Source organism: Cloeon dipterum, chromosome 1 (assembly GCF_949628265.1).
Source record: "Cloeon dipterum chromosome 1, ieCloDipt1.1, whole genome shotgun sequence".
In the NCBI taxonomy this organism is placed as follows: Eukaryota; Metazoa; Arthropoda; class Insecta; order Ephemeroptera; family Baetidae; genus Cloeon; species Cloeon dipterum.
The window spans coordinates 29,620,770-29,643,409 of NC_088786.1; the positions used below are offsets into that span (position 1 = coordinate 29,620,770).

Consider the following 22,640-nt stretch of genomic DNA (forward strand, 5'->3'; position numbering starts at 1 on the left):
CTCTCAGGCATATAAATCAAAGTTATTCTTATTCTTCGATTTTTATTTCCCATTGTGTGTAGCATGCACGGAGACGATGAGAAGAGTAAGAAACAATGCACACTGTTGTTTAGAAGAAAGAAAGCACAGAGGAGAATAATATCTTGAGTTTTAAACAATTTAATAAATTCAATACCAGACCCTGCCACGAGGCAAGGGAAGCGTATTCCTGACGAGTATTTCAATTTTCCTCTAGATTTATTTACCCCATTTATTTATTCATTCCACTTGATTTTGAGCGTCTCGGCAGTCGCGTGCGGATTGTTGTATCAGTCACCGCAATCCATCATCCTGGGTGTAACTAATTTCATTCATTACATAAAGGCACGCTCGATGTAGACATCACATTTTGACGGCCAAAAGCGTGGATCGCCGACCGCCTTCTGATACTTTTGATTCCTTTATTTCAACCGACTTTTGTTTACATTCGAATTTATCACGGTGGCCCGTGGGAAAATGAGAAGCATGAGAAGTGCCTCTTTTTTGCTATTCAGCCGTTTAGAGGGAAGTTTTCTGGGTGAGGGATCTCTTTTGGCAGGCTTCTCGACCATATGAAAACGAGATCAAAATTCGGTGTTCTCTATAGAGTGCATTCAATATTTTCAAAAAAAAAAGATCGCAATTTTGCATTTAATTAACTGCTAAAAGCGAAAATGGTGGCAGAAGTGAAAGTGTCATTAGTCAATTACAGCGTTGCTCCAAACTCAGCACCGTACAGCGCACAAACAACTTGCAATTTGCATAATTGCGCCGAAAAAGAGCACCTTTGTTCTTTCTGCTGCTCTCTTCGGGCGGCAGTTATTATTTTTATTGTTCCGCCTAAACGGTTAGCAGCTGAAAGTGTAAGTAATCGTTGAGCCAGTGGGCACGGCCGATAGCACACGTATAACACCCACGGCCCGCATAACCGTCAGCTAGACCGTGACGTCACGCGCGCGGAGCCTAGGATTCATTCGCAGGAGGATGAACCTTGAATCTCGTTCGCGATGGTGAAATAATGCCCTGCGTTTTCTCCAGCTCCAGCGACTGCTGCTGGGTGGAGCGCGTAATTCTTCATTTCAGACCCATTAGGCTTCCACTTCTCGGACAAATTTTACGACCTTTTTATGCACTCTAATGACGAACAGCGTTCTCGCGTTTAACGACTTTAATGTCTGTCAGCGGTGCATATTTACTCGTGAATTTACTTTTTAATGGCGGTTCTGATTTGGGCCAGAGAGTGTTGTTTTCCGCGAGGGAAATCCGTCTCAATTTAAAATGTCAGCGGGAGCTTTTTTTCAATTCATTACGAACAAATCGTGAATTTCTTGCTAAACAATAGAATCGCAGCTCTCGATCCACCAAGCAAACGTCCACGACGACAAGTCTAATTAGACCGCGAATCACAAATTGGCGTGGCTCTCAGGGAAGATGCAAAGGTGCCGAGCGAGTGTGTACTAGCAGCCCACTTTTATTGTTCATTGTTCTTTCTGTATCCAATTGATCTGCATTTTGCTTATGAAGAGAGAAATAATAAGTAACTGTAGGGATTGTAAAGTTGCAGAGTCTACTGACGCTGGACATAAATTTTCCAATGCGAAACAATGAGTGCCGCATTGTCCCTTCCGCCACCGCATTCCTTTAAGTCACATTTGCATTTTCAGAAAAAAGATTCATTGTTAAACTCAAGGATACTATTTAGTTTCCTCAAAACAAATATGGTTTCTCAATTTCAATGGAATTTAGCACCCTATGAACTCTCATCTTTATTTCAATGTTTTTTTTTTTTATCTAGAGACCTCTTTAATAATTTAAAGAAAGTATTAGCTACCACTTCTTGGTTGTGAAAATTTCTTTCGTTGCGCCGGCTGATTATTCGTGATGGGAACTGTAGAAATGGATTATCTTCAATTTAAAGGGAAATGAGTTAGCCGGAAACTTTCTGCAAGGGTGGTCATTGATTCAGGAACACCCTGGCTGCGGTTTTTCGCAATTAGCTCCAATAACGACCACTGTGGCACTCGCAGACTGCTTCCTATCTAAATTACCATAGTGCGGAAACCAACGCCCATTCGTGCTATCCGGCAGCGTCACAACACATGCCCAACCAAAAAACTATTTTAACAAATGGAAGCTCAGCGTTCAAACGTCAAATATTGACTTGTTGTTGACCCAAGCATATGATTATATTTAATTAACCGCCCAGGGACTTAATTAAGGAGCAGCAATAAATTTTCGCTCTACGGCGGCTATCTCTTTTGATGTTTCCAGAGAAATTAGTTAGTCTCGAATGTCTCGATGCGCTTCATCATTATCATGTAGACACTCAAAATCAAGTGGAATGCTTATTTATTCATCCTTTTGAAAGCTCCTTATCGTATTCAACGAGTTCATTTTTAGTGTTCTGCACCTAACGCATAATACATTAAGACCCATTTCTAGTCGCATGCAAAATTATTTAGAGTTTATGCATTTTGACACAACTTAAAAAAACAAAACGCAAACGGATTATTATATAACTGTTATTTGTTCCTCTCTTTTGTTGTTTTGCATGCAGCACTGGAAATATATTCAGGTCAGTATTTATAAACGTCAAATGTTCTCACTCTCTGTGTACATACAAATGATAAAAACAACTGATAAAGTCAATCAACTCCGCGTCCCGCATGAAATTATTATATTATGCCTCGTGATTTAGTTAATTTCCAATTGGCTTTTTGAAATCCTTGCCCTTTAAATTCAATGCCATGTAACGTAAGAATGAAGCATGTCAATTGACAAAATTTCTCCTTTAGCCTGCAAATTAATTTTTCCCTGTAGTAAGTCTGTGGGAAAACCATGGCAATAATTGCCGAGTGATAAATGACCCAAGTGATTAAAAGATCCAGTTTGCGATTAAGACGACACAACCTGCAACGTAGTTGCGAAACTAGAAACAACAACAAAGCGAGAAGTCGTATCTAATTATAGTTTTTGCGAATCCATTAATCATGTTGCTCACGTGACGTGTGCCACAATTATTGCTCGCGTGTCCATTCAATGCGGATTATTTTACATTAGATTCCAGTACCTGGTTGATTGCCTTGTAAAATATTGATGTCCACATTATGTGTTCAGCTCACTTTGATGTGTTGTTTTCCTCAAGGCGGAGAGAATTTAGATTAAAAGATTATATTTTAAATTCTAGTTGGACTTCCATCATCCATTGTCAATTATTTGTTCTTCTTCAAAAATTAGTTAACGTTCAAAAATTAAATTCCCCTTACAATTAATAAAATTGTAACTTCCCAAAATGTCTAAATTTTCTCCAAAAATGTCATATATTCATCCCCTATTTTGTGGTTGGTGGTGGTTCTGAGGGTAGTTGTTATTTCTTGCAGACCTACACGTGTCTCCACGTGTGTTCTAATACCAGTGGACCTTGCTGCTCTCCAATCGTAAGTCTGACGTCAGCAGAGCGTGTGAAACCTTGTTTGTCTCTAAAATATTTTTAATTAGAAATATTAGTAACTAGTGCAGCATGGCTATAAAACACATATGAAATAATTCGCTTTGATTTGCATCATTTAGCCTTTTCCTTTTGGACGGGATCTCAGGCTGAAAATTCAATAATTTGTGTGTTAGAAAAACAGTTCACCAGCTCGAGTGAAGCTGAAGATCTGTTTGTTGTCAACAGACGTAATGAGTTGTGAATTTTATGCTAATTGCGAGACGAAATTAGTTTCGCAACAAGGCTTCGGCGAGTTAAATCACCATCGTCATAACTCTTTTTGTGTTTTGTGTTTGCGTATCACACCTCACGACCATTCGTGTCTCATTTTAATCAACACCTCACCTCATTATTTTGCATTTTATTGTACGCGTGCATTGTCACTTGTAAGACCCAAGTCATCATTCAATTAAATAACGTCAATGTTCATCGTCACGCATGATTGAATTTAATTACTCAATAAGAAAGTATTTTATCATGCGTTAGAAGTTAACTGTTAGATTAGGATCAAAATAATTTGATTTTCGTGTCATAACATTTTTAATCCTGGCGTTAAATTATTTTTAAGTATTTCTAGACAATGGACTTTTGCGGTATTTTCATTACCGCAATCAAAACACAATGCGAATATCAAATGAGATTTATCTTTAAGATTTTGCACGTCGTCCCGCCGTCATCGCATGCGGAAAGTACCTGCGTGACGTCACTGACGTGCTATGATGTCACCCCTGCTCATTTGATAATGGTTCCCCTAAATTTCGTCACTGATTCATCCTTCTTACACCTCACGCATTAACATATCGCATACTTCACATACTCTCGTCATTTGCAAAAAAGTGACTCTGACCTTTACCTTTTCTTTTTTGTTGCAGGCCAACCGTCACGTGAATGATTTATTCGAGGATCTGCGAGATGGCCACAGCCTCATCTCGCTGCTTGAAGTCCTCTCCGGCGAGCACCTGGTGAGTCTATATTCTCTGTTCGTCAGTTTATATTAATTGCCTTGTTTGGCCTCTGCGGACGCTCATATTTATGTGCATTCCATGGACAACATGACTCTCGTCGCGCCAGCCACATTTATTTATTTTGTAAAATCAGCTTCTTAGAACGGAGACTGACCTGCGGTGTGATTTTCGATTCAAGATCATTGACGTTTTGCTAATTAAATTTAAAAATTTGTCCTTGCATTTTTTTATTTTTTGTAGTGTTGGAGCAGAAAATTATTTAATTATCTGTGAACTGAAAAATTATGTTTTAGGCTCAGAGTGAGCAAACGATCATTTTTCTTTTATATTTACGCATTTGAGACGGCGGCTTCTCTTTCATTCCCGGCTTGCCTCTATCCACTCACTCGGATAGATTCTAAATAAATATACACCTCATGCTGTTCTCTGCCGCTGAAATCATTTTGTAATTAATTCGATAATTCCCGCGACGAAGTGAAGTCAGCAGCTTAAATTAATCCTGTCGTCGGTCGCATGACTGCGTGTTAATTCGAAATCCATTATCTCCTTAGGCGCGTTTTAATAAATAAACATATATGCATATACTTGAGGTGGCTGAGGACAATAAAAGTTGAGACTTGCCGTGCTGCGGAGCGTCGCCGCGAATTATGCAACCGGGCGTAATTGCTTTATCCTTAAAGGCAAGGCCGACAAGTGTACCGAACAAAACTTTTTGTATTCAGAATCCTGTCTCGGGAGTTTCGTTTTATTGCACTCTCTTGACTGGAAAACATGCATCGGACGCACGCATATCTCCAATTAGCCTATTTGCTAATCTCTGATTTGCATATGAATACGATGAATACGAATCAATAAGAACAATTACAATAAATCGTCGTGGTAGCGGAGAAATTGCGCATGAGTTTTTGGTTCGCCCGGCGAAATTGCGCATAGGTTCTTGGTAAACCCGGTGAAATTGCGCATTTGAAAAATATTAAATTTTACAGGGGAGGGAGAAAACTGTCTCCGCGCCACAGGTTTTGGAGTACAAAAGAGCTATCAATGAAATTAGATGCCTATTTTATAGCTTTAAAAAATGGTTTAAATTATTTTTTATCAAAGTGCGATATAACGACCATAAACGGCCTTGTTTAACGAACGTGCCCGAAAGATATGCATGGTTTTTGTAATAATTTTTATTCTACCTACAAATATTATGAAATCTGGTTTTAAAATTATGGTGCTGCTTTTGCCTTGGATGTTTGGGAATAGATTTCTTTAATATTTCTGCCACTCATAATAATTTAAAACCAAAATTATGTCGATAACAATAAATCACAAGAAAAAAACGTTTCAACTTTCAACACCTTAGCACGGCGTAGACGAGTAATTGTCTTCTTCAAACCAATTTAGTTATTTAATTCATTTCAAGACGAGTCAAACGGTGCGTATTTCTTGTAAATAGGACCACCACAACCTGAGATTTGGTGCTTATATCGAGCATTTTATTGCGTCCATCTCGATAAAAAAAAACTTTGTGGCACCCGAATCTAGGGTTTTAGTGGTCCTATTTACAATAAATACGCACCGTTTGACTCGTCTTGAAATGAATTAAGTAACTAAATTGGTTTGAAGAAGACAATTAATCGCCAACGTCGTGCTTAAGGTGTTAAAACAGACGAAAAATGCTAAATTTCACGTTATTGAGGGGGTTAAAAGGGGGTTGGGGGGTTGGTTGGTCTCATACCCCTTTAGTGCACTTGGGGACGTAGAGACGAGTCTAACGGTATGCAGTTTTTTAATACCGGATGATTAGAAGTTTAGATTTGGTCGATTATCTTTTTTACCGACCTCGAAAAACAGGGGTTTTCATATTTTTCAGTTTATATTAAAAACATTTGAAATTTTAACGTGTCTAACTTATTTTTTTGTGCTCTACAAAATGGCTATAAAGAAAATTAAAATTTTCAACACGATCATTTTCAAATTTGAGTTTAAAATAAAAATATAAATTTTAATGACCTTGACCTTTGACCTATGACTTTGGGGTCAACATAAAAGTTGTTTGCCTTGTTGAGACGAGCAAATCAGTTTTTTAATTTTGGTTCTAGGACCACTCTGAGCAAATTTATGAAGTATTGAAAGATACCATATTTAGGAGGATACAAATTATAAAAAACGTCACTAGATAGCGTTCTAGTGCTCGGATTGGTTTGAAATTTTTGTCAAGCATGTATTGGAGGGGGAGAAAACAGAATGTGCATTAAAATGTGTTTGGTTCAAAATGTCAGATGCGCACTTTTCAAGATGCGCAATTTTCAAAATGCGCAATTTCGCCGGGCGAACCAAAAACTCATGCGCAATTTCTCCGCTACCACGACGAAATACTCTTTTCACTTTATTGAGAAGCATTCTGCGTCTTAATTTACCTGCTAAAGATTTTCAATGTTCACAGAATAGTTAACAAGATAAATCTTAATTTGTCCTTTTCCATCACTAATTTAGAATATTAAAATAATTATTGCTTCATGAGCTGAAATATTTTCTTAAAATAATTTTTAACTATATTACAATACTTTACTTACACCATTGTCTTTTTCGCATTTCAGCCGCGAGAGAGAGGTCGTCTGCGATTCCACATGCTGCAGAACGTGCAAGTGGTGCTCGACTTTTTGCGATACAGGAAGGTGAGTTGGTATTTTTTTTATTATCTACTGCTAAACGCGCACAACTGTGCTCAAATTTATTTTCTCGTTCCTGCTCACGTTGCGGCGAAAGCAAACCTCGTAATTCAATTTCCTCCGACTGATGTGAGCGTCGACCTCTTCAAAGCTGCATAATATTTTGACGCCTCCCATCTCCTGCTTCGGCGCTCAATAATTGATGCAAATCACGCCATTGTCGCGAGCTCACTGAGGCCTACTTTCTTTAATTAGTTTCGCACCTCGCGGATCGTTAGTGACACGAATCAGTTAATATTTGTAATTATCGCCTCTAAAACCTGTTTGAATAAGCAGTGAATATTTAATGAATTACTGTTGGTATACAAAATTTCGGGCTGTTTTCACAATAATGTGATGAGATAATTTTATTTTGCAAACTAATTGCTGCAAATTTAATGTAAAATTTTTTACATATTAAAAAAGTTAAAGAAATGAAAAAAGGTAGTCAATACGCACGCCTATTGAATTACGTTTTTTTTACAATTTTGGTGAAAAATGTTTAATTGAAATACAAATTTATTAGTTAATAGGATCAAACAGTAGTTTTTGCAGTTTAAAATGTAATAAAAGAAGGTGTATCTGTTCCAGTAATTAAAATACCAATTATTGTTGGCTGTTGTTACGCCACATATATGAATTACAAGTGCACTTTCTGGTGAGTCTGGTGGCTATAATGACCCCTAAGCGCAGATATTCCGCGCATGCAGCAATTACCACTGCCGTAATTGAATTTAATGAAACGAGCGGACTCGTAAAACAAAATGCGATTCCGTTGTAGGAGCGAGACTGATGCCGATGTTTTATCGAGTTACTTTGTTGGAAACACGCATTGAAGCTTTGAAAAGAAAAGTGCACGCTCGCGTAATTGGATAATTGAGTAAATGAGAGCGGTAATTGTTGCAGCGCTGATAATCTCAGCACAAGCCAGCTGGGCAAAGAAAATAGCTGCCGGCAGCGAAATTTTCGACTGTCTATTATTTATTATCAAGCGAAAATGTCCGTCGTGGTGTAATGCGATCCGCTTGTAGAAATAACAAGCTGTTATTTTTCTTTGGTCGAATAAATCAGCTGTGGAGTTTTTACTTCTCCAGACGATCTACAACGAAAGAAATAAGGGATAAGCAGAGGTGAAGAGGTCGTCGCCACACCAATGTTTGATTTATTTTCAAAATTATAGGCAAATGCACGTGCATTTCGGTTGATTTGTTTGTTTCAGAGGAGTTTATTCAAATGAAATCATTTCAAAATTAGGTTATTTATCCTCCGCCTTTTAAATTACAATTCTGCAACATTGAGCCAACAAATTTTGCTTAAAATATGTGTACAGAAGTATGAAACTAGAATCAAACTTGAAATATCAATTTATCACGCAATTTAAAGATTTCAAAAAATGCTTTGTTATTTCCTAATGCGCAATATTTAAATCCTGACGTGCTTTGCATTGCAGATAAAATTGGTGAACATCCGAGCGGAGGACATCGTTGACGGGAACCCCAAGCTGATCTTGGGCCTCATCTGGACCATCATTCTGCACTTCCAGGTGAGTCACTGCTTCTCTCTTCTTCTCTGCTTCACGAGTCTGAAAGCAGACGCGAGTGTATACTTCTTATTACCGTAATCGCCATTATTTGGCCAGCGCATGTACCTACATGCACACAAAGAAGAGATTGCATCCGCCGCGAGCGAAATACCGCGCATTCAAATCTCTTCAGAGTCGAAATCCGCCTGGCTCGTCGTAAATCGGTGTCTGAAAGTGACAGTCGAAAACTGACGGATAATTACACGTTGCGCAAGCAGACGTAGCCGAAATAAGGAGCAAAACACCGCGTTTGGCAACAATTTGATCGAGAGATTAATTAATTGCGGTCATTGCTGCTTTTCACCGTCGTTTGATATTAAACGTGGCAGTAATTACTGCACACGGAGCGCCAAATCCATTGAGAACTTGGCTGTAAATTGTTATTAAAAGCTGCTCGCCATTTATGGCCAGACACTTCTGAACGGATAAATTTTTCTCTAAACTTCTCGTAAAAGCAGTTAAATGTCTTAATCAGTGTCAGCAGTTTTTGTTGATGAGAAAGTTGCGCAGTTTATAGCTTTTCACTAACTCGTAGGCCAGAATCAGCTGTTACGGGCGCTACAGAAATACGCTTATGTCAAAAAGTTTTATCTTCACGTATAGAATAAATCATCGGATGATTGGACGCGACTTTTAATTTTTCATCTTGGCATGATTATCAACAGTTAATTAAACACTCTAGAAAAAATTGCGATGGAAACTTGATTTGAAATTTGAGCTTGCCTTCTTTGTCAACCGGGATAATAATGTATAAGATAAATCAAATAGACAGTTATGGAAAAAAGCAACTTTTTACTGACAGCAGTTAGGGTTTGTCCCCGAGCCGCGGATTTTACCCGACAAGCACGTGACTCTAGTCAGGACGCGAAACGGCCCTTGGTCCTTTCTCAGAAGCCTGGAAATTAAGACCGACCGACATTTACAGATACGCATTCATCTCAAGGAGAACATCATTAGGCTTCTAATTTTTTTATGCATCAGAAAGTGGGAAACGTTGGTCGCCGTGGGGAGTGGAGTGGACCAAGTTTGGTCTATTACACGAGTGTGTGTGTGTGTGTGAGTGAGAGAGAGAAAGAGTGGACATACGACTATTGTGCGCGTGTGACCTGCCTGCAAATGGCTCGTTGCCACATGAATTATACACGCAGCTTCTGAAAAGGCACACCGCGCGCGGTGAAATTCACTAACGCGGAATACGATTTGTGATGTGTGCGCTGCCGCATATGCTTACACTAATCTTGAGAAATAATCCTCGCACAGCAAAAAAGAACACTCGCATTTTCACTCACAATTAAAACCCGACCAGTTCCGCCTTTTAGAAATCTTCTCTCATGATAGAATCTGCATCAGACGTTCAGAATTATTTGAAGCCATAATCTGATGCGATTCAAGTGTCCGGTTTTACAAAGCTCAGTTTGGCCAGCACTACTTTCTGATCGCTGCAAACTATATAATAATCTCGGCGAAAAACGCAAGAATAAAAACATGAAGTGCGCTGAACTATTTGTAGAATTTCCAAGTATTTTTCACGTCATTTCAAGCCGGTATTAGAAATTACAAAAGCCAGTAGAAACATCAGCTCTAATGCTAAACGATCTAAGTAGTGTTTTAAAAGCAAGAAAACGCACGTCCACTTGGTTAAAAGTAACCAGCGATTATCAGTGAGGTAAGCTGTTATTAAAACAGTAGCCTTGCGTCGAGCTGAAAAACCTCGGCTTTTCACGTGTGCTAGTTTCGAGCGTATTACAGTCACAGAACGCGCGAAGCCAGGCAGACAGACAGGTGTATAGGATTTCAGATTGACATGCAAATTCCCAGCCGCGTCACAGTGCTCGTGTTAAACTCTCTTTCTTTCTTTGCACCCAGCCAATGGCCGGGAACTTTTAATTCTCCTCTGCGCACTTTAGTAGCAAGAAAGCACAAATCGGTGTCGAGCAAAAAAACTACTTTATATTATCTTATTTTTGCACACGGCTTATTCTAAATAGTATGGGTGATTCAACTAAATTGTGAACCTCGCTGTTTTGTTAAATTTGTTAATTGGTGTAAATCAAATCCAGGATTATAATTGTATTGAGAAATAATTTAGTTGTTATCATACAGGACAATATTTTCATGGTTGTTGTTATCAAATTTAGGGTTATATCAAACACCGCAACATAAAGAACGAGCTCAATAACTTTTAACAAAAAGTATATATTATGAAACTCACTCAACTATCTTTGTTCCAACACGAAAGCCACTGTGCTCTCGCCGCACAATTTTTAACGCAATATAGCTTCATTCGTATCATCTGCTACTCTTGTGATAATAATTGATGCACTCTTGTGATATTTTTCCCGCGCACGTGCCCTTCTGTGGTGCACCACCCAATAGCAGGAAAAGTTGAAGGTAAGCACCCAAATATGCTGCCAGATTTCGCGCGCAACTTTTCTGTTCAGCTTCTCTCATTTGTATTTTGTGATCCCTCTGCTCCTCTGCTTATTCTTAATGTGTTCTCTGGACGCAGAGTGCAATGAGACAAAAAAGCGGCGAGTCACCGGCTTTAAAAGGGCAAAAACCTCACCCGGCTTGCGTAACTCCCGTTCTTTTTTTTCGTTACATGACTGTGCTTCAGTGTAAGTCTCGGTTATTGATTGCAAAAAAAACTCAAAACCATGTGTTGTGGCAGGTCATGGTTGTTTGCAATTTCACCTTTCGCTGCAATCAGCTGCCTGGGTGTCGATTATTCTGCATTTCGTTTGACTGTGCCTTTCCATTTTGTGTTCCTCCACGCCCTTAAAACACGCTTTTTCTTTGTGTAGTTTTGCTATATTACACGAGTCATTAAAAGACAAAAAAAGAGCAATATAATGTGTGGATTATACTGTATTTAAAGCGCCACCGCAGGCACCGGTTGAATTTTGAGTTGGACGAGTTATGGAGAACATCGCCAGATGGCGAACCGAGCGAACGGTGCTCACTCGCTAATACCCAGTTTGAAGAATAGGTGGCTACTGTTGCATGGTATAGCGCCGAGTCAAAAGGTGCTGCACAAAAACGTTTTATATACGCTTTGAAAGGGCTTAAAACTCAATACGTGTGGTAAAAATTAAAATCCATTTTCGATTTTTCAAGCAAATAAGTTGTGTGGCCATTGGCAATTTTTCTTCGCAACAGGATTGAAAAAAATGAATGGTCAAATTAACGATTTCGACCCATTAACTTAAAAACGAATTATTATTTTGAAACTTTATTTATGACACAATTCAGCATTTTTCAATTTTAAAAAAAAATACTACCAAAGAGCTTTTTAGAATCTCAAAATTCATGAGCACATCCATGAAACACCATTTCCTTTTGACCTTTTGAGGAGACTTCAAGTTTAGGGAGTGTGGAAACTTCTGAGCTTGACGCGAGCTCCAACCGTTTTTCATACTAAATCAAATTGAGATTTATTGTGGCTACCCTCAACGCCTGCTAATCGTAGCATTATTTGTATTCTTCACGCACGCCTCTCTGCCAGATGAAATATGATTTTTGCATCGTAGCCAAATGATTCGACGCGAATCCGACTTGTTGCAAAACTCGTGTCGAGGTTGGCACCAACGACAATGCTTCTGTTTCGCCTTTCCACTCCAAATGAATAATAATGAGAGCCTGTTTTGCAAGTGGATGATTTCTACTTTTTTGAGCAATTTAAATGCTAATATTGCAATTTCAGGAGATCAACTCGGTCAGTCTTGACGAAACAGGTTTTGGAATTTTATTTTTATGTAATATAATAAAAAAGAATACTCACTGAAAGAAAGTCATCGCAGTTCACCCTTTTCCATTTGATGGTTGACGTAAAGTCAATGATTTACTTTACATACCCTTTAAGTAGTATGCCTTCTGCATGGGAAAGCAGCTCAGACACAATTTCAACCCTCCATAAAAAGACGCTGGCTCATCTCTCTTCTCGGATGCGAAAAGGGCAAAAAGGACCCGTCAGGATCAGGCGGTGCGTGTTGCGTGATAAGCGGCCGAAAATAGGGCCGCGCTGGGAAGCAGGGTGCGCGCGCGTGCCCAAAGAGTGCCGCTGCTGCGGCAACTCCCGGGCTCTCGGTGGCGGGGCAGGCAGTCGATAGGACCGAGCCGGTGGCAGCAGGCGGGCCGCGGCCTCTGCCCTGTCGCGCCATGTGCAGAAAGTGTCCCGAGAAAGTGGTCCAGTGGCCCGTCCAGCCAGTCTGCATCAAAATCGTCTAGCACGGGCGCAGTGCGTTGTTTCGTTGCGTACCTGCGCCGCTTGCATATCACTTACCTAGGGCCTATTTTCCTCCTGCCAACTATTTTTCAATACTCATCAACCGCCTACGCGTGATTTTACTCGATAATCTTCGACCTCTTGGTGTGCTTCTTCGTCAAATTTCTAAAGGTTCGGTTTGGGTCGTAGTTTATTATCGCATTTGTTGATTTTTCGATGAAATGGTTTCCAAAATATTGCAACCAATCAGAATCTGATTTTTTTTATCAGTAGATTGAATTCAATTTATGAAGTCTATTTTAAAATATTTATTTAAAAGCTTTCAAATGTTGTATTATCATTAAATTCAATACTTCACTTGCGGCATATGACAACCATTTTTTTACGTCTCTATGCTTGTCGTTTTTTCCGATATTCATGTGATTTTCAATGGTAATATTTTGACTAAAATTCTGTAGTATCATGAATTAAACAAATAAGAAAATAAAAACACAAGAATTCTTGTAAAGATACTAATTCATTTACCAAGCTAATTTCAACGTGCACCATTTCAAATGCAAAATCAATAAACTGAAATCGTGTGAGGCGCACTACTTTTCCAGATTGAGAGTTATCACAATTCAGTTTGCGACGCAAAAGGTGCATGCGCCTTTGAAAAGTTTTAGTTCCAGAGTTGGACAACGGCTGAAGTTAATCTGCGACTTGCTCGTTCTTCATCGTACGTGACCAGTGTGTAATGCAAACTCTTCTAGTTTAAATTGATTACCCCTTAAGGCGGAAACGCCGTCGCGAAAAAAATTTTTCACTTGGGTGAGTGCCAAGTCGCATTTCTTCCCGTTGCGGCAGAGCTAAACAAAAAGAGCGCAGGAAATGTAACTTTTGCGACGGCTGGAGTCGTGATCAAAATCTGAGAAAAGAAGCAGCGCCCGATGCTCGCTCGTCAAGGCCTCTCTTTTTCCAGCATTCGTCCCAAATCTTCGTGTTCTGCCTAGTGATTAGAGAAGAAAAATTTATCCGTCAAAAACTATTGCAATCAAAAGGAAAACAAAAAGACTGCTTTTAAAGAAGAGTTTAGATTAGCAAAAAATATGCCGTGGAAACTGCTAAAAACGGCGCTTTCCCGCTCCCGCTGCCCCAGCCCAATCCGCGTGCCTGCCCCAGGGCCGTCGTCGTCCCCCGTGCCCCCGAACACACCGCCCCCGCCTCGCTCACCACTCGCTTCGCCTGCACGGTTGCCCCAAGGGACCCCGTGCAGCCCATTGGCGTCGCCATTCCTCAAGCACGAGGCCCGCAAACGCCTCTTGCACGAACGCTGGGAGCCCTTCGTCGTCGGGGCGCAAAAACAGCAGCCGCTTCAGCCGGGGCCCAGCAGGAGCCCCGAGCCGGGCTCCTCGTCGCCCATTCTGGCGGCCTTCAGGACGTCGTCCATCCAACCGTTCGCATCCTCGCCCACCCCGAGGCCGCGAAAATTGGTGCGTGACTGCAAAGTTATGCTTTTCACTCGCACACTTTTGCAATAAAATTAATCATACTCTTTGGCTTGATTCTCTTTTTCAAAATCTAAGTGTTTTTGGCGCGTCATCCTCGCCTAGCTTAGAAAATGCACATTTTGATCAATGCTTTGTGCCCTGATTTCCTTCAGTCTGGCTCATTTGAAATGGTTTAAATTGTGTAAATTACAGAATATTAGCACTTACAATCTTATTTCCTTTTTTAAGAAATGAAAATTTTTTAATACGAAATCCCCTTTTGGGATGACTAAGTTTTATATCTTTTCCTTCTTTTACATTTACCAAAATCATTCCTAAATTCTCCGCATAAAATGTTCGCCTATTTGTTTGTATAAGCTCACAAGATCAAAAGAGGAATGAATCTACATGGAACTAAAATTTGAGCTGTATTCCTTGAAAAAGCAATTTTTCCTCAGTTTTTCACCAGAATTTTGCTTCAGCACTACACAACAGCAATTTAAAGCAGCACGTTCCTCCATATCTCTTAAAGTCGCTTGCTCCTTGGCCTGAAACTCGCTTTCCTTTGTTTGAAAACCACCACTTTTCCTTCTATTTCGTGCCAAAATTACGTCAGCCAGCAGCTCGCTCTTCAATCGACTGACTCGTCACCTACTAGGTCATGTGCGGGCACACGCTTACATTGTTGCACACGTACACACACCAAGCAGTTCTGCGCAGTAGCTCGCGAGCAGCCTGGTCCACATTTCTCTCGATTATATCAATTACCATGATACACATCCTCGGATTCAAACTTTGCCCCGTGCCTGGAAATGGGGCTTAGGCAACCAGCAGAGTGTGTCGGTTGTGCGGGTCGCCTATCTCGGCTTAAAATGCGTACTCCCAGATGAATTCGGTCATCCTCGCAGAGCTAATGGAGAAGGCGGCGTTCGTGCAATTTGGAAACGCTGCTCGTCGAGCTCTCTCGAATAAGATACCCAGGGGTCTTGAGACGTGTTCTAAAGTTCAAGATGGGTAGAAAATGTAAAACCATATCAAAGAAGAAAAAATTGAAAAATCTTAATGCTGAAAGGAAGGGGATATCATTTACAAACAACTTAAATCTCAATCTACATCTGACTTGCCGTTTCCCCTAAAAATTCCTACTGGAGCGTGAATCGCACCCACCCATTCGAATTTCAAGCCTTAACGAGCTGATCAATTATTTCGTCACCTGCAAGAAAAATTTATCGCTGCAGTCATTGTTCGGCTGTCGGTCGCAGAGCGTGGTGTTAGGAACTTGGGCGTCACAAGCGCCTGCACCTATATACGAGGTGGCACTATATATTTACTCTCAGTCAGATGAGTCCCTCTGGTGCCTCGCCTTTTTACGACCATTGTTCTTCGGCGTTCGCTTAAAACAAACTCGCGCAAGGTAATTATTGTCGCTGATACCGCCGAGCCAAGGCACACTCTCCACCGATGCCGATTGATTTCAAATTTCAAGGAAAACGTCAGCGAGTAATACTTTGAATTTGGTGTTGCGTTGCACAGAAGAGCGGATCTAGTTGCGAGATTGAATGATGCACTAATGTATGCAAACCTGATGCGCCGAGTAATCGATTTGCCCTTGGTCGAAACGGAGAGTGAGGCTTTATCCCCCGTGCCTCTGAGGCTTTTGAAAGTCACATAACTTTTGGAAGATTTATCAGTTGGGTTTGGATTTTGATATTAATCCACCACAAAGAACGGTTTCCGTAACATAAAAATCCAATTTGAGCAGAGTAATGGATGGCTTCGGCTGCGGTGTTTTTCTGAGAAACAGCCATGCAATGGAGAAACTCTTGCCCATTATTCATTAGCAGAAGGAACAATAGTTGGATCGCGTCCAATCCCTTTTATAGGTTATGGCTAAAATGCGCTAGCAGCAGATGAATGAACAGGTGGCGTATATCAATTAACTCCGTGTGCAAAGTGAATTTTTTTAATTATAAATTATTCTACTCCGAATACATCTACATTTTAATTAAGAGCATTTTAAATGCTTTATGAGCCGCACCGCCCATCACCGGCTTTTTCCTCCTATCTCTTATAAAGCATCGTAAATTCGGAAAGCAACGGCTCAAATTGATTTTGTCACTAGCCTTGGCCATACACCCACTTGCAATAAAGCAGAGAGCAAGTTGTGAAGCCTTTTCTGCGGTACATGCCCACAAGATCTCCGTGACGTCACTCATATGACGATTCTCACAGGGAGATTGATCGTCCATTCGACCGACGCACGTCCGTAATCCATCAAAATTCTAAGCAGCTTTGGTAAATGCGTGAACCACACCGGGCGGCAGGTTTGGCCAGTCAAGGTTGCCATTTGCATTCCGATATCGCACTTGTTGCGAAAGAAAGCGCTTTCTTCTTTCCTAAGACTGACCATCTGGCGCGCAAACAAGCGATATCTACTCCAGGCGCTAATTACCCGCCATTATCGTCACCGGCAAATATCGACGCACCAAAAATGGCAAAAATATTAGGGTTTTGCAAGGAGTGTCGCTTTATTGTGGCCCCGCCAAATCGGGATGCTGCGTATTGCGCTGATTGTGAGCGTCCCCTTTTCTATATTGGATATAATAATAAAATATTAAATCTAATATAATATTAAATCGCTCTATGCTCATTGTGAATTTGAAACCAAAATGGACGAACAAATGAAGATAAAAATTAAATTCAATCAATTCGTTTTTATTTCTCCAAACAAGTCATAATATTTTACAAACATTTAAAGTAAATTATTGTTAAATTATTGTCTCTCAGATAACTAAGCACAGCAAAGCTGTTTTAGGCTCCTCGTCATTCCTGTTATTGCTTTTGGATTAATTATCAAAGAAGTTGACAAGTGCAGAACTCCAGATTGAGAAGTCAATGCCTATCAATGGTAATTTTATTCCAACCTTATTAGTATCCCAGAGACGCTCTTCTGGATTTAAGCCTTTTTTATTGAAATTATTCCATATAAATCCCTCCGGCAAATTACAATAATCCTTCAACGAGACAATTAAACATCAGTGAGCTGACATCAGCAATATCATTTAATGAGCTGATTTAAGCGAGACTTGTTTACACGCAGCTCAACACAAAACGCCACAAGGGCCTCGGCGCCTCTCGCTGCATAAAAAAGAACAACACACACACGTAATCACACGCCGGGGCCCCCTCCCTGTTTAATTCCCCCGCCGCGCGGCGGGGCCTACCTGTAGATCAGCAAAGCATGACACATGCACGATCAGTCAGTCCGCGAGCCGGGCCGCGGAATGCTTTGCGAGTGCGGTGCGTGAGCCATGTATCGTTTTGTGCGCGGCAACGCGTCGCCGACGCGAAATCTGTCGGTGCTGGGCGGCCGCGAGGCCGACGACCGCGACGACGTGGCCGCCGACGGGGCGCCGCTGGACGCGCACGTGCGCGACGACGAGCTCAGCGCCGTGTACACGCGACGCCGCCTCAGCACGGAGGTGCGCGGCCTCACGTCGCAGCGCACCACCACATCCAAGCACGGCGGCACGCGCAGCGTCGTCAGCCGCGTTTTCAAACGCACGACCACTTTGACGCGCGGCGAGGAGCGCGTGGCCAGCGAAGATTTACTCAGCCGGCCGCAGCACCACGGCCTCGTGCACCCGCCGACGCGCGTTGTGCTGCCGCTCACCGCCAACGCAGTCAACGTCGCTTCGCCGCACTACGTCACCACCAAGAGGTTCAAGGTGAAGTCGCCCGACCTCTTAATTTTGCCAGTGTCTCGCCGAAAAAACAAAACTTGCAAAATTAAAAACGAACGAAGGGTTAAAATACGCAATCGGAAATTAAAAAGTTTTAATTTTTTTTTTAAATTTCAATTAGTAGTTTTAATAAATTATTCGGTTAAGTTCTTTGTTGACCAGAGCTCAACAGTAATAGCAAATGATTCATTATAATTTCGAAAATCAAGTGGTGCCGTGAAACGATTCAATAAGCAAAATATGACGTCAATAATCAGTTGCAAAAGTATGCCACTTTCAATTTTAATTCAAACTCATAAATTGAAAGATCCGTACAGGAAGGCAGTGATGGGCGTTGTGCCCTCGCACCAGTTTTTCCTGCACGCTCACGTGCTCTGTGAAATTTAAAGTCTACATAAACATAGTATTCCATTTAATGTAACAGCAGATTTCTCGCTTGCATTTTTATAAATATTAGTTTATTAGAATTGTTTATTGTTCATGCTTAAATATGCACGACAAATGGCAACCAGGAACTGCATAAACGTGCGGGAAACCAAAAAGTATAATCGTTGTTTTAATGTGCCGCTTTTTACAAAACAAAAACACGTTGAAATTGCAACACAAGAATTTCTCGAGCAGGTTGGAAAATTAGTGGCAGGTCGTCTTTAAAGAGGATTACTGTGAGGTTCTGATAATACATTTGTTGCCACTGCGTAAACCAATCCATAAGAATTGAATTCAAGCTAAACTTAATACTGTAGCTTTATCTTCACTGAAGTTCTGTTTTCATGACTCAATTACCCAATTTGCCAGACGTTCGTTTTTGCAATGAAATGCGTCTATTAAAGGCATGATTACAGACTGCACTCCTGAGTATTAGATTCGGTCCCGCGTGATTGGGCTCTTACAAATTGCAAGAAAGCGGCGCCTGTGAGGCAATCTCTCGAATTTGTCCCATTCACTCTTATTCTGGCGCTTTGCCAATGCCATAACGGCACAATTGGTGACGCATAATTTCCATTGTAGTACATAACGAATTTGCAAATCTCCTTTTGTGTTGATCGTGACCCACAAAACAAACAGTCGGCGAAAAGGGTCCCCACTTCATTACGAAGGTACAACCTCTGATGAATTCGTGCGTATAAGAGATGTTCAATCTTGGAGCTGTTTCAAAAAAAAGCTAGCGTGTATAATTGTCGTTCGCATCCTGGCTTTTAAAATTCGACAGAATCGCTTACATGCACAGCAACAATCACGCTTGTAATTTTGAGCCAACCCTTTCGCTCACACGTCCTTTGGGACACAAGAATGAGCCGGCCTCCAAAATTGCTTGTGGGAAAATTGAGTACTTCCAACTCAACGAGTATCGCTCGCGCGTTATTCGTACACGGCTGGATGCGCCTGAGAAATATCCGCGACAGTTTTGCTTCCAGGCCTTTTCTTACAGCATTGGCACACATGCGCTGAAAAACTATCGTTCAAGATCGTTTTCTTCGCGTCGAGGAGAGATCAAAACGCATTCACTGTGCTGAGTTTAATAAGTGTCAGTGACAGCTGTCGCAATCGGTCAAATCGCGAATGCGGCAGCAGCAACTCATAATTAAATTTGCATCTTTTAAAGCATGTAAAGGAGTTATGTGATTTGTGTAGGTTGGAATAAGGTTCATTTCATCGTACTCTCAAGGTCATCCTTTGCTGTCACTCTTTTACTATATTGTAATTTAAATATGCAATCAGACTTCAATGTTACTTCTTTACTGAGAAAAAGCTCCAGCCATATGTCCGCAGACAGAGGCAGTGGACCGATGCATTATTAGAGCGGACCGGTGCAATTATTTATAATGGTTGGCGAGTGAAACGGCAGTGTGTCGCAGCATGTGTGCATTCGTAAATTATGCCGGCGTAGGAGACATGAACGATGGGGCCTAATTGACAGCTATCCAGGTTACATCAGCGCTCGGATTAGGCCCATAAATGGCAAATTGGGTCTAATACATTCCACATTCACGCTGCTGCGGCCAAGGAGCGCTGGTTGATTGTCTTTCTGCCGAAGACAGCAATAATAGTCAGAAATAGACCCTACTCGCCGTGTGACCTCTACCCAATCACGCATTATTCATCCACATTGACACACATGAAACCGGTTTCTACCTATAGCTCTTCAATAGGAAATTTACCCTTTTTCTGATAAAAAAAACAACCTTGTCTACGGACCTTTCCTTCTCAGTGGCATTGTTATTTTTGTAATTATTGTTGCTCATTGCGAGGTTTACACTCGCTGGATGCCGTGGGTGTGCGATGAGCATATAAATATTTTAAGGTCTTGCTGCACATCCGGTCGCACACACAACGCTCAGGTGATGATTGAAAGGAAGTGCTTACTGGCTGCGTGTTAAACTCCCTCTCCGCTTTTTAGTGTTTAATTGTTGGGGTCAGTGACGTTCCATAAGAGGGGTCAAGCTAGGAAAACCTTCAAAAAATAATTGTACTCTTTAAGCAGACCATCTTCTATATAATTTTAGCACTTTCGTCTGCATTTTTTTTCGGATGAATCCGATCGTCTGCGGTCCCGTTTTTACATTAACTTGGTGACACAAAATTTTCTTTCAACCGTTCTCCTTTAATCGATCTTCCTCTGTCGAGCAGAGTCGCTATAAAAGTTGCGTTATTTTTATGTCTGCGCGCGTAACAAAATGGCTTGCTGGGCGAACATCTATATAGCCTGCAAGCGTTTGAGCGTGAGCATTTGATCTTGTTAGGTTGACATTTAATCAATTTGACGCCAACCCACTTCGCGACTGTCATTTACAAAGCGCCCACTTTGTTAAGTGTGGAGGCATGTTTGTACGTAGCTTAATTCAGATATTCAAACTTAAGCCTTTCCCATTTATCATCACACACGAATTCACTCCAACAATTTTAGGTAGCTTTTTGAAGATTTATTCGTGGAAAAGAGTGAAATTTGGCCAAAAAGGACTATTTTCTTGTTTATTTGTTCGCGACAAACAGGAAAGTGTCTTAAAAGTTATCTTTGTTACATGACGCTATCTGTGGAAAGTGACCTCATGCCGCAGTTATGTTTTCTTATATCTCGAGAGCAGTTTTGAAAATAACTTCTTAAATTGACTGTGCTTTTTCATCTTATTTTTTCACAAACAAATTAGTGACAGGTGACGCTTACAAATAATTGCTCGCCATAATCAACCGTTTACACTGTCAAAACAAGTTTAGTAATTTAACCGGCAGATAAAGCCGTTTATAAAAGTGTTTTGTGCTGAGAGCGATGATGAGTGCTGTAACGAAGACTTGCTTGCACCAAAGCAACCAGACGCTTATATCAGAGCCTCGCTGTGACGCCGGTGCCTTTGCAGCAAACGAGCCTGAGAGCTAATTCGTGAGTCAATATGCGTTCGAGCAAACAAACGCAGCCACGGAGCATCTCGTCACGCAGTTTCCTCAGCGAAATGCAATTAGAGTTGGCTGGTGAACACGTCGTTGAACTTAGCAAACCGGGAAATTCTACGGAGTCCCTCAAGCACTTAGGGCGCTTTGTTAATGTTGACATTGGCTCCCGTACTGAATTTACAAGAAATTGTAAAATTAATTAAATTGATTGCCAACATTTTTGGATTTATTTAAACGCTTCATTTTCAGTCACGACTTTTTGCCGACAAGAAGCTTAAAAAGTAACAGATTAGCCGAGCTACCTAATCTAATTAACTCATGTGGAATTTGTCTGCGGTATTGATGTTTTAAGTCATGGAGCGAGACCATTCTTTGTCAGTTCATTTTTCGACTGTGACTCATTCAAAACAGCTTAAAATCGGCTGCCTTTTAAGGCTGGATTGGATGTTGGATAAAAGGTGTCAAACGCCGTGTGTGCAACTCCTCGTTTAGCAACGGCGAATGAATACCACTTTCCGCCGCTGCAGCTTCGTGTTGAGGCTTTTAAAACGCTTGTATTGCACACCCACGTGCGCGTGAAAATGTGTAGCTGCAGCTAGCGGCACATTTTGAATTTGCTGCTACGAGTGCACTTTTGTGCAGCAACCTCCAATCGGAGTGAGAGATGGTTTGCTTTGCTTGCCTGGGCAAGTACCATGTAAGGCGCAGACAAAGGGGACCAAGGCCTCCAGCCCACACACTCATCCCAGGCGGACACCGCTTGCTCCAGGCGCAATTTTCACAGAATCATTCGCCGCGCATGATAATTCTGTTGGTGCGTTAAAAAAATGCTAGTTTTTTTCCCGCTGTGCCATTGTGTTTGTTCACGAGTGCTTCATCTCTTTGCATTTTGAAAGAAGCGAAATGAACTTTCTGCAAAACCGGTACTCGAATGTAAACAGCATAGGATTAAGCTGAAACTAATTATGCGTGCGCGCTTGCCATATATAGCAGGAGCTGTATATTTTTGGATTTAATTAATACGCTCTCTTTATACATCTGAGAATTTCCGAACAGACAAAT

At 41.1% G+C, this 22,640-nt stretch overlaps 1 protein-coding gene across 37 annotated transcripts in view; it reads left to right on the forward strand.

The window, feature by feature from the left end:
- shot (dystonin-like protein short stop) overlaps positions 1-22,640 on the forward strand; it is a 111,223-nt gene that overhangs the window by 45,997 nt on the left and 42,586 nt on the right. For 22 of the 37 annotated variants that reach the window (XM_065475380.1, XM_065475375.1, XM_065475381.1 and 19 more), the window contains exons 3-7: positions 2,576-2,593; positions 3,399-3,455; positions 4,381-4,470; positions 7,062-7,139; positions 8,623-8,715. In XM_065475380.1, coding sequence (XP_065331452.1) covers positions 2,576-2,593; positions 3,399-3,455; positions 4,381-4,470; positions 7,062-7,139; positions 8,623-8,715 — 336 coding nt within the window. Of the gene's footprint in view, positions 1-2,575; positions 2,594-3,398; positions 3,456-4,380; positions 4,471-7,061; positions 7,140-8,622; positions 8,716-14,052; positions 14,452-17,709; positions 18,177-22,640 lie in introns of those variants that run through there. The other 15 variants (XM_065475395.1, XM_065475400.1, XM_065475413.1 and 12 more) reach the window with 4 other exon arrangements.